Genomic DNA, 12754 nt, shown 5'->3' on the forward strand with positions numbered 1-12754 from the left:
CATGCATTTAAGAATACCTACATGTACATGTATAAGATAAAAACTTTGTGTTTGCCACTTCTCTTGATTTGTATTTTTCTTCCATCATTGACTCTCTTTTCTAAAAGTTTATAGAATTTAGCATATAAAACTAATGTAATATAATTATTTCATTTTTCTATGGTAAAGTAGAATTGTATAACAATAACGTAGTATTCCTTTTTTAAGAACTATTTATTGATTTAATTTTAAACAATAGATTGTTATCATAAAAAATAATCCAGTGAAAACAAAATACAAATTTCACAGGTATTACACGTGTGAATTTCACGTGTATTACACGTGTGAATTTCACGTGTATGACACGTGTGAATTTCACGTGTATGACACAGGTGAAGGACCGGTAAATACAAATGCTAACTATATCCAGATTACATTAATCCTACTTGAATTATGAACCAATTATTTACACAAAGCATATGTACAAATTTTTAAAATATACAAATTCAATTTCAATCAACTCAACTATATATATATATGCACTTAGAAACAAATAAAGAAAAGCAAACCCTCCCTAATAATATTATTGTGGATAAGCTGATCGCAAAGTCGAAGGCAAACACGACGAATTCCGCCATGTCCGACCATGAAGCTTCAAAATCTCTTTAGCTTTCTCCTTCGCTTTCACTCCGGCGCCCACCACCTGAAGCAGAAAACACAGCTTCGTCACAACACCAATCCTCACCATTTCCTGAACCACGCTTTGACTCCCCGAGAATCTCGCTATAGACCACAAGATCCCAACCGCTTTCTCGCTTCCAACCGTCGAAATTCTCAGAATCTTCTTCGACACCACGGCAATCCCCGCCGCATGATTCAACAGCTCCGCCCTGCCATCGGCACAGCCACAGAGCTGATCGAGCAGTACGAGAATCATTTCGCACAAACGCTTATTCTCCGACGAATCGAGATCGAGGAGGAGATCGATCAGAACCGGAACTGCACCGGCTTGAACCGCCTTTACTCTGTTTCTGAAACTAGAAGAGACGGCGATTAGCAATTTCAATGCCGATTTGGAGGCTTGTTTGGAGATTTGATCTTTGAGGATTTGGATGATTTCGATAAAGAAATCGGCGGTGAGATTTTGGATTTGAATCTGATCTGCGACTTCGAACATTGAATTGAGAAGCATTACTGAATATGATCGAGAGGAATAGCTTCGATTTTGTAAGATTTTGGTTAAGGTGGAGATGAAGATGCCGCCATTGTTGGAGAGGAGAAATTTTAGAGAGGATTCGGAGATTTGGAGTTTATGAAGAATAATCAAAGCCTCATCGGCTGAATTTGCCGACATGTCGTCAAACGCGTAATCTGCATCATCAAATATGCATAAATAACCAATATTATTAAATTCTCAAAGCTTATTTTATACATTATAACTACACATATATTATTGGCAATGAGGGGTTCGTAGTGTTCAAACTATGCAAAATAAGAAACTTTAAATTTGTTTTGAGTTTTGAATATTACCTTCTAAGCCATACTCCATGTTGGTGGTAGAATTACACACAACCCCAGCCAAGAACTCCACAACTCCAGCAGATTCCATGCAACGTTTATTACTTTCATTTGCCGCAGCAATAGATCGAAGGCGACAAAGGCAATTCTTTTGAGAGAATGGAGATAACTTAGCATCGGCAAGAATCCGAACAACTTGCTCCCGGTCGACTGGGGGCTTCGGCGTCGGTATCCTCTCTACACCTTTAGAAGCATTGACGGTGCACCAAGCTTGAATGACTCGTCTTAAAGTATGGTTGGGAGTGACGTCAAAGTCTGACAAAACTATGTGCGAGACGGGGCATGTCTTGTGTTTGTCGGAAAACAACCATTTCTCGATGCTTTCGCGGTCGTAGGTTATGCCGGAGGCGATGGTAACGGGATCTTTCATGATTTGCAAGGAGATGGGACAGAGAAAATAGGGAGGAGGGTCAACTACTTGATCTTGATCATCTAATTCTGCCATGAATGGCTCAACTAGCTAGAGAAATAATAGAATGATCTTTAGAGGAAGAGAAAGGGTTGTTAGAGGGAGATCAGATGAGAGAAAAGAGTTGTTGGGAAGTTGTGAAAACGTTAGGTTTTGAAATGAAGAGAGGATCTTGGCTTTGGTTGCTTAATTTATATTCTTTTCCAAATTGGGTTGGCCATTCAAAGAAAGAGAGAAAGTCAAACTTGGAAAAAAAACAAAGATATGAGAGGGAGAAGACTTTCTCTTTTTTTGAAGTTTTTGAATATGAAAAAAATGGTATTGCGGCTCAAAGTTATCTACTACGTTATATGCCCAAATAGTTACATGTTTTGGTCAAAATATAGCATGAGATACACATGTGAAAAATCACGTGATGATATTACATATAAATGGGAAAAATTCTCAAAAGTACTGCTACTACAATTGTATCAAACTATCTATCTGTGTTCACACTCAACCTTAGTAGGTTGATCTTCATATGAACACATTTTCATACTATTGTACTACTAAAAGTTCCTAAGAAATTATTGGATGTAATTGAAATAGTATGTACAAAAGTAAAAAGAAAATTGTTGGGTAAATTTGAAATTTAGTTTATATATGATATATAATTAGAATTTAAAATCATTCATAAATAGATGGATTGCATATAATGTTTTATCAAACAATAAGTACTAATTCCAATTTTTAAAATTATAACTGGCACTAAATTTTAACCTTTTTTAAACTAAATTTGTAATTTTAACAAAAGAATGTAGTATAAATTTCATAAACAGGTATCTAAGCTTTTAATGTATCTCACACTTGTTCAATTTTTTTTTGTTTTGGGTTTAGTAGGTCATCTTCACATGTTTAATATTCTTTTAAGTTAATAAGTTTATCAAACATAAAATTAAGATTTGTGTAGAATTATTGGTGGATTTAATATAGGTATAAAGGAGGACTCGAACTCTCCTCAACTTTACGCTCTTTATATAATATATATAAAAACCTAAAATAATACTAATGTTAGAGGTAAGCTTAAGTTCAAGCCCTTCCGCCCTTCCGTTAACAACATTTCTAGATCCGCCCTTATATATATACACATAATATATACTTTCAATCTTTTATCTAATAGGGTTGTGAATTTTTAGAAAATTTTGAAAAAGTAAATGACTTAATGAGTTTGAAAGTGATTTTTAAATTGTTAAAATTACTTAATCGTGTGTAAAATCACTTTGTCATGTGCATGTTTGAAATTATTACAACCTCAATGATGCTCAAAACATGTCTTTAATCATTCAAAATGAATTTAATCAATGTTCAATTTTGCACTTTTAAATGCAGGTTTCATATCATCAAAATTAAAATTGAATGTTTAAAGTTATGTGTTAGAACAAATTTGAAAAAGCCAAAAGTAATTTTAACTATTTTAGAATCACTCTAAAACATGTCCTTTTATTGTCTTAAAATAGAAGAAAAAATTGAAAAGTAAAAAATTTATATACTTATATTTTTTAAAGTTTAGATAAGATCTATTAAACACAAAATAGAAAGTTGAATAACATGTTAAATACCTTTTAAAATCACAAAAGTTTTAAAAACTTTGAAGATTAAATCTAATTTATAATTTACACAAAATTATATTATAAATACGTGTCAATTCGTTTGTTTATTTATCAGTATTATTGTTCCTTATGAAAAGGTTGTGATCATTAAGAGCCATACATTAACTACTTGGTTTATGTTATATAATAAAAACAAATGATTAGTCAAAGAATGATAATATAGTGAATAACAAAAAGAATTAAGAAAACTTAAAGGAATACACATACTTTACACGAACAAAACACACAAAGTGTAAAAGAAAATTAGATTATAAAATTATCGAATATGCAGAGGGACATTTAAAAAGATAAATCAACTATTTATCGTAGAATTTTAAATAAAAAAAATTCATAAAAAAGTACTATGATACCTAAATTTTGTTAACAATTTAGTTCATAATTTTTAATAAGTAACCATCTAGTCCATCTACTTTAATCCTATTAAGAATCAAATCTATTTATAAATTATAAAAACTAATTCATTACTTAATAAACATTGATACCTAATTTTTATGAATCTTTTTTAGATTATAAACTAAATTGTTAAGAATTTGAAATTAGATGGAAAAAAATAACTACCAACTAAAATTAAAGTTATAAAATAAAATAAAACTAACATGTTATCTAATAAAAATAATTTGATTTGGTGGAAATTTCATTAGTTTGCATTTCTATTCCGGTGGACTCTGGCACATGTTATTTAGAATTGGACAATTCCGGTGGGGGAAAGAGACGGCGGCGGCGGAGAAAAAGGATAATGTAAATGACGCATATTATTATTAATTAGTATTTTGTTAAAGAAAGCTGCCTTATTTTCCCAATTCAAAATTAAAATTGATAATATAAATTGTCAACGACAACGACTTTTGAATCTCATTATTATTTCACTTTTTTTTTCTGAAAAAAAGAAAAAAAGAAAAAAAGAAAAAGGCTTTGCGATGTATGAACCAATCAAAACCCATATAAAAAATGTTTTTCCACATCACAAGAACACAAGTAGAGGACATGATCATAATCATTTTAAAAATGCATTTGTATCAAATTCTACCTCTCTTATTCTTCTAGGAACCTATTAATTAAAATTTTGAATTTATAATAATTTTATCAATTGAAATTAAAAACTTTTTATATCAACTTACATCATCGTGATTTCATTCATGTAAGCATTAGGTCTAAAATTTGAAATTTGGATCCGAGACTTGATGATGGGCTCCAACATTTCTCTAGGTCCCTGCAGTTTAACGACATCATTCTTACTTGTTTTGAATATTTTCAAGACAATCTGTTCTTACTCACGTAGTTGCATATAGATAGATTAATAATTAATAAGTAAAGTGGAAAAAATAAAAGAGAAAATAAGGATTCTATAGTTTTTTAAACAAATAAATGTAGCAATTACTGACATCTTCTTTTCAATTATAATATGAAATATGCGAATTGATTAAAACAAATTGTTGGTTTTAGGTTATGAGTATACAATATTACTAATTAACCAAAGTATTGCAGTTATATAGTGTCTCCTCCTCATGATAACTAAATTTTTTTTCAAAAAGTTTAACTAGTTATAAAAATTTACTCAACTCATAAAATATCTCTCCAATATTTTATAAATATTTCAAAATCATTGCTGAAGTGTAATTAAAAAAGGGATATAAGATAATATGGTGATGACTTTGAATCATCGTCCTATTTCAAGTCTTAAATTCTAAGATAATTCATTGCGATAAATAAAACTTTTAAGTCTAATAATTAAATGTATACCAACACTTTTGAAAAATTTTAGATGTAGAAAAATTTATCGATAAACTTCTATTAATGATAAATTTCTATTATTAACGCTATAGTCTAACTCTAACAAACTCTAAGGGGCTGTTTGGGGTTAGGGTTTGGGCTGTGGGGTTGGGTTAGCCCAACCCTAACCCCCGTTTGGGCCCAAAGTTAAGGAAACCCTAGTGTTAGGGTTTCCTTAACACGATTTCATTTTCCTTCGAACGCCGATAACGCGTTTTCGTGAATCCGGTTTCCTCCTTCAGCGCAATCCGTCTTCGATTCATTCTCAAACCGATTTCATTTCGTCCTTCAGCGCAATCCGTCTTCGATTTGCAAGATTGAAATCGATTTCATCTTCTTCTCAACATCAAATTCCTCGAAAAAATTCATCCTCAAACCGATTTCATTTCGTCCTTCAGCGCAATCCGTTTTCGATTTTGAGTTGAAATCGATTTCATCTTCTTCTCAACATCAAAGTCCTCGATACTTTTCCTTTTTCTTTGTTTCTGTCATTTCCCGCATGGAAACCACGAACCGTTTCGTCTTCTACCTCATGTCTTCTAGGGTTTCTGTACATTTTACTAATATCCGGTCGATTTTTGTTTTCTTCCTTTCATCCTCTAATACACTCGTTCCGAAAGGGTTTCTCCCTCAATTTTTTTATGGTTTCTGTTCGTAATATTTTGTCCCGTCGATTAGGGTTTTTCCGTGGAAATCCTTTAATCCATTCGATGGTTTCGTCTTCTCCCTCGATTAAACCATTATGCCGTTGCGTTTTCGCGATGAAACCGGATTTCGTGACGCCGAATCTCTCTCTAAATCTCTCTCATCCGTCTCTCTCACTCCGAAAGGGCTTCTGTGTTCGTTGAAGCCGACGAATTCGTTGGCTCCGAACACGATTTCCTTTTTGGAATCGTGGCTTTTGGCTCCTTGAAACCTTCTTGCCGCCGTGGTGTTCTGTATGCTCTCGGGTCCTTCGATTGCCAATAGGACAGATTCTTCACGTACCCATTGGAGCTTGGTAGGGAGGTTTGGAGTTCTCAATCCACTTTTTTTTAAAGCCGATGATGAGTAATATGTTTTGCTGAATTGTTCTCTATTGTTTACCAATTTCGTATGTGTTCTGTATAATTTGGACCTATGTCTTATGTTGTTCTGTATTGTTTACCTCTATTGTTGTAATACTCTTACAATTGTTCTATGTTGTTCTGTATTGTTTACCTCTATTGTTGTAATACTCTTACAATTGTTCTCTGTTGTTCTGTATTGTTTACCTCTATTGTTGTAATACTCTTACAATTGTTCTCTGTTGTTCTGTATTGTTTACCTCTATTGTTGTAATACTCTTACAATTGTTCTCTGTTGTTCTGTATTGTTTACCTCTATTGTTGTAATACTCTTACAATTGTTCTCTGTTGTTCTGTATTGTTTACCTCTATTGTTGTAATACTCTTACAATTGTTGAGTTCATGATGAGTTGAAATTTCTGTACAATTGTTGTTTTTTGTTTACAATTGTTTTAGTATTAGCTCTCTGTATATGTATTCTTTCTATGGATTTTTAGTCTATGGATTTTTATGCTCTCTATTGTTCTGTATATGGATGTTTAGTATATGGATTCTTTCTATCTATTGTTCTGTATATGCTCTCTGTTGTCTCTTCCATGTATTTTTAGTCTATGGATTTGACTTCACATTTCCTTACTAAATTAATTTCACTCTTCTATTCTATTTAATTGTTCTGTTACAAAATATATTTTAATCTTCTCTGTATTCTTTCTGCCCAGTGTTGTCTCTTCTTCCTTTCTGTCCAGTGTTGTCTCTTCTTCCTTTCTGTCCAGTGTTGTCTCTTCCATGTTTTTGTAGGGCATGCTTCTGTTATAGGTTTTAGTATATAGGCTTTGACTATGCTATGCTTTATGTCAGTTGGTCTTTATATTTTTGTTGACCTCCCTCTAAGTCCTATCAACTTGCCCCATATTTCCCCTATATATTGGCACCTTTCCTCTTTTCATTCACTGCATTCTTCTTCCTCTTTGTATCATCTCTGCGCTTTTGAGTTACATTCTGTAAGTTCTCTTCTTCTTTACTGTTACCATGTGTCTTTTGTACCCTCTATGTGCTTGTAACTTATCACATCTCTGTGCTTTTTGCTATATGTTTTCTATACATTTCTGTCCTTTATTTATTTTCCTATAACTATGATGGAATTCCATTCATTTTTTTGGAATGGAATCAAAACTCTGAGGCTACTAAATTAAAATGAATCTTGTTTTTACGGTTTCCCGATTCAATCTTCATTTCGAGTTAAATTTATCGTCCTAAAAAGGTATGTATATTTAATTTTTTTTTCATACGTTTTCTATTGTGTTTTAATTAGAAATAATAATCATATTCTTTTCTTATGTAGGACGTTGCGACGAAGGAGTTCGAAATTATTTGAAGAGGTACTCTTGTAATAGCCGTTTGTAGGCTTTGATAATGTATTTTTTTTTTCCTTTATTTCCGGTTTTGTATAATTTTATAATAAACATTTTGTATATAGAACATTCCGTTAATTTGTTACATAATGTATCCTTTTAATTTTCTGTTTTTTAACAATTTTTTTTTTGCTATATAGTAATAAAGTTTGTACAAATGTGGTTGACGCTTTCAAAATTTAGTACACACGTTCCAACGTTTAATCACATTTTTTTTTTCGTAATTTATTCCAAACCGTTTTAAACATAAATTATAACTTTTATTTTTCTTCCAACAAATAATTACAAAGTGTAATAAAAACTATTGTATAAAATTATGTTTTATGCAAAATTAATTTGGATAATTCCTATAAAATTAAAAAAAAAAAAAAAAGAAGCATGAATTTACTTGAAACATTATTATATTTATAGTTTGTCTTAAATTTATTTCAAATTGTACTTTTCAAATTCGAATTTTGTTCTAGTTTGATTTTTAAATTTTGGATTCATTCTATTCGTTTTTTTTTTTACTAAAAATGATATTTATTAATTAATTTAAATTAGTTACAATGAAATAGTTCTTTTGATGGACAATAATTTTATAGAGATGGAAAGTGAGAATTTAATGGAAATTCATACTTAAAAATATAGAAGCCTTGAAATCTAATCTCATAGAATAAAAAACTAGAAAAAAAATGGTTATTCTTGATAGTACTTAAGATTAAATTAGAAGTATTCAAATGGTATTTAAGTTAAAAGTTAATTATGATTAGGATGGTTTGTTGTATAGGTGGATTTAGTCAGATGTGGAAAAATAGGAGAAATGGAAAAAGAATAGGTGCATTTGGAGATATTTAATGCTCTAAGTTTGAAAAATGGAGACTCCCATGATAATGAATAGGGGTAGTAAGTAGTTAGTATTGACTTTGATGTAAATTGTGTAGTGCAAAATTTCATTTGTATTTTTAAAATACTTATTTTACAACTAAAATATATTGTAAAAATTGTTGAAATAACCTTCTTTATTGTTTGGATTTCAATTGTTCAAATAATCTAATTTTTTTGTTCTATGTTTATAGTTTTACTAAATAGGGATATTACTAAGTCTACATATTTTTTTACAATATATCGATATTGTACTAATTTGAAATAGTACATCTTTTTAGGGAACTTTACATACATTGTAATGGATGAACAAACACTTATTGGAGTTCTAACTGCATTCACGTTGGCCCAACGTCAGATTTTACTAACGTTGGAGCTATTAATGAACAACAATAAGCGTCTCCCACATACACCGCCCGATACACGCCATAGAATTAGGGAGCTTGCTTACTTTCGCATGATACACGAGTCAGATCTTGTGTGTCGGCAAAGCACAAGATAATATGGTGATGACTTTGAATCATCGTCCTATTTCAAGTCTTAAATTCTAAGATAATTCATTGCGATAAATAAAACTTTTAAGTCTAATAATTAAATGTATACCAACACTTTTGAAAAATTTTAGATGTAGAAAAATTTATCGATAAACTTCTATTAATGATAAATTTCTATTATTAACGCTATAGTCTAACTCTAACAAACTCTAAGAGTTGAATCCAAGTTTGTTAAATTTGTAAATTCTTGTGCATTTTACTATATAATATATATCTTTTTACTTTAGTTGTTATATTTCGTCCCTAAATTATATCTACAATCTTAATAGATTTATATAGTGGTGAAATGTTTATAAAAAAGAAATTAGGAATGATATTGTAACTTATAAAACTTTAGTAAAATTAAGGAAAAATTCAAGAGTTATATATATATTTCGGCCCTTTTAAATATATTCATATAATGATTCAACTCTTTATACTGAACTGAGGTTATTACTCCTTAAAAGATAATAAAATTTTCTTAAATAAAAATGAAAAATAACTATTTTTCATAATTAAAACCTCAAATACTCATTAAAATCGTAAATAACTAATATACGTAGAAATAAATATCTAAAAATGAAATCCTAGCTCGAACCCTATCTCATTCTAAAGGAGTAATAATAAAAAAATATACTTAAAAATATTGAAATCAAACTAATAACATAACGGTGCAAGCAAAAAGTTTCCCTATGGTACGCCATAGTCGCTTCTTGTCATTCGTCAACTTTCCTCTACCTTTACCCCAACCTTTGCCTGAAAAATAAAACATTAAAGAGTGAGTATAAAAATATACTCAGTAAGGGACCTACTACTAGTCTCGCTAGGTGTATGTTAACTTTCTATTAGAGTCGTGTAAAGTAGTACCCCTAAACTGGCACGTTCCCGAACACGCACAAATTATAATTTCGTAGGAACATCTGTGGTCTTCGGTGAACTCAAAGGAACGCCTAGGACATAATTGATCTTCGGTGATCTCGAAAGAACACCTAAGAAAAACTAGTCTTTAGTGAACCCGAAGAAATACTTAGGACAATCGGGCTGTGAGAGATCCCGTCGAGTCACTCCTACACATATCATATCATACTGGACTGATGATCCCGTCGAACTACACATTCATAAAAAGGTGGTGATCCCGAGGGACACCCATGTGGGTACGTCTCTAATAGATAAAGTTAACTGAACACCCTATCATAGCATGTAGCATAACATAACATGAATATTAATCATAGTATTCTTAATCATGAGATTCATATTTCATGCATTAACATTAACATCATCAATCATCATCAACATAACTCAATCATAATTATCAGTTATCATCATCAACATAAACTCAGACTAACTATCATCATCAACCATACATTATGCATTTTAGCTAAGTCAATGCATAATATCACATGCTAACTCTTACTTCAGTTCGAAGGTCTAGTAGGGAGAATCTCTTACTTTGGAGATTAGCTTAACCAAGTTCTAACAGCAATAGTTAAGCTTTCCCAAACAATGAAGTCCTAAACAGTAAGGGAAAATACTAAGTTCAATAACTTAATTAATAGTTGCTCAATGATCCAAAAATCCATTTAATTCAACTTACCCAAAGTTGAGATTGAATTCCAATTCAACCTTGATTGGAGAGAAGTCAAAGTTCTCAGTGCTTCTAATTAGAGCTAACCGAGCCTTCACGAAGAAATAACCCAATTTAATCCAAAATTAAGTTATTTATGGTCCAAAATTAATATCTCATGGGTATTATAATCCAAAAACCCATCAAATAACAAAACTTACCAAAAATAGGGGGAAAATACCAAAATACAGGCTTGCGGCTTGGCTAAGGGGATCGGCTCGGCTGAAGGCAGAAAACGGCTTGCGAAGAGGTGGCGGCTCGTGTGTGGTTTGGACCTAGCGAACGACTCATGAAGGAGTGGCTAGCACGCGTAAATATGAGTTTTAACGACGCAAGTTTTGCGTCATAAAGACTTTCAACGACACAATTTTCGCGTCATTGAAGCCACTATCAAGAAATGCTATTTAACGACACTTTGAAAAACGTGTCATTAAATATGTTTAGATGACACCAAAATTATGTCATTAATGCCTTTACCTTGACGCAATAAATATGTCACCGTTATCTATAACTCGACACCAATAGATTGTCATCAATATCCTTATATTGACGCAAATCATGTGTCACCGTTATCTATACCTTGACACCAATATATTGTCATTAATACTCTTAGATTGACGTTTTAAATGTGTCACCGTTATCTATTACTTGACACGAATTTAATGTCATTAATAACCTTATATTGACGCTTTAAATATGTCACCGTTATCTATACCTTGACACAATATATTGTCATTAATACCCTTACATTGACACTTTAAATGTGTCACTGTAATTTGTCACTCGACACAAATATATTGTCATTAATACTACTACATTGACAATTTAAATGTGTCACCGTTATCTATTATTCGACACCAATATATTGTCATTAATACTCTTATAACGACGTTTTCAGTGTGTTACCTTTCAATATAACTCGACACTAATATATTGTTGTTGTAAATAATTCGTTACACAAAATTGTTGTCAAGAAATGTGCTTTAACGACATTGTTTCTGTTTAATAAAGGCTTATATGTCAACACATGTTTGGTGCCGTTATTTTTCATTTTCGCAACACATATTTTTCTGTCATATATTTCTTCTTTCAAAAAAATTAAATACTAAATTTCTGCATTACCCATATATGTTTGGAAAGATATTTATATTGATAATAAAAAATATAACTTATATTATCGATAAAGATTTTACAATAATCCAAAAGATAAATTTACTGTAATATTACATGTATGTGTGACCTAATCTAATCAAATTGACGCATAAATGAGAACTTGATAGATACCATGGTCCATCGATTCTTCAACTACCTGCAAATTTGAAGAAAATGAACATTAGCCAACATTCATTACGAAAAATGCATAAGCATAAGCATAAGCATAAACATTAAGTACATGTCAAACAAAAATCACCTTCTTAATAAGCAGACCAATAAACATTTCAAAATAAGCGTCCAAAGTTCATACAACCAAGGTTTTTAATAAAAGACCCATAAGGAATGGAAAAAATTAAAAAAAAAAAAAAAAACACCAACTACATAAGCATAGACATAAGCATAGTATATAAATGCTGCAAATGTAAGCTTCGATTCAATCTTTACAGATCAAGCAATGTTCTAGTTTGCATCAAATTGAAACTTAGTATAAACTTACCCTTAGCCCCTCCTCCTCCAAAGTAAATACAAAACAACATGATTCCTATAACATATGTCTAAGCGGATTTAACAAAATAGTTTTTCAATGACTACCATAACTGCAGAATAGTTAACACAACAAAGTATCAAATTCTTAAGTACGTGTCAACATAATTCCTAAAACATATGTCTAAATAGATCGCACAAAATAGATTTTCAATGGCTACCACTGCAGGATAGTCAAAGCTACATTCCTAA

General features: G+C 31.2%; 1 protein-coding gene across 1 annotated transcript; it reads right to left on the reverse strand.

Annotated features, from left to right (window-relative positions):
- Positions 1-430: 430 nt before the first annotated feature.
- On the reverse strand, positions 431-2132 carry LOC103485961 (E3 ubiquitin-protein ligase PUB22). Its single transcript, XM_008443739.3, has 2 exons — positions 1510-2132; positions 431-1350 (listed from the first exon to the last, which is right to left on the reverse strand). The coding sequence occupies exons 1-2, from the start codon at positions 2000-2002 to the stop codon at positions 563-565; spliced, it is 1281 nt and encodes a 426-aa protein (XP_008441961.1). The 5' UTR covers positions 2003-2132; the 3' UTR covers positions 431-562.
- Positions 2133-12754: the final 10622 nt, after the last annotated feature.

The sequence above is a fragment of the Cucumis melo genome, chromosome 8 (assembly GCF_025177605.1).
Source record: "Cucumis melo cultivar AY chromosome 8, USDA_Cmelo_AY_1.0, whole genome shotgun sequence".
NCBI classification, from domain to species: domain Eukaryota; kingdom Viridiplantae; phylum Streptophyta; class Magnoliopsida; order Cucurbitales; family Cucurbitaceae; genus Cucumis; species Cucumis melo.

Bases quoted from the DNA above. Each gene is read 5' to 3' on its own strand.
- LOC103485961 (XM_008443739.3), bottom strand. From the start codon at position 2,002: ATGGCAGAATTAGATGATCAAGATCAAGTAGTTGACCCTCCTCCCTAT. The intron at 1,351-1,509 runs GTAATATTCAAA...TTGATGATGCAG, and splicing joins CATGGAGTATGGCTTAGAAG to ATTACGCGTTTGACGACATG.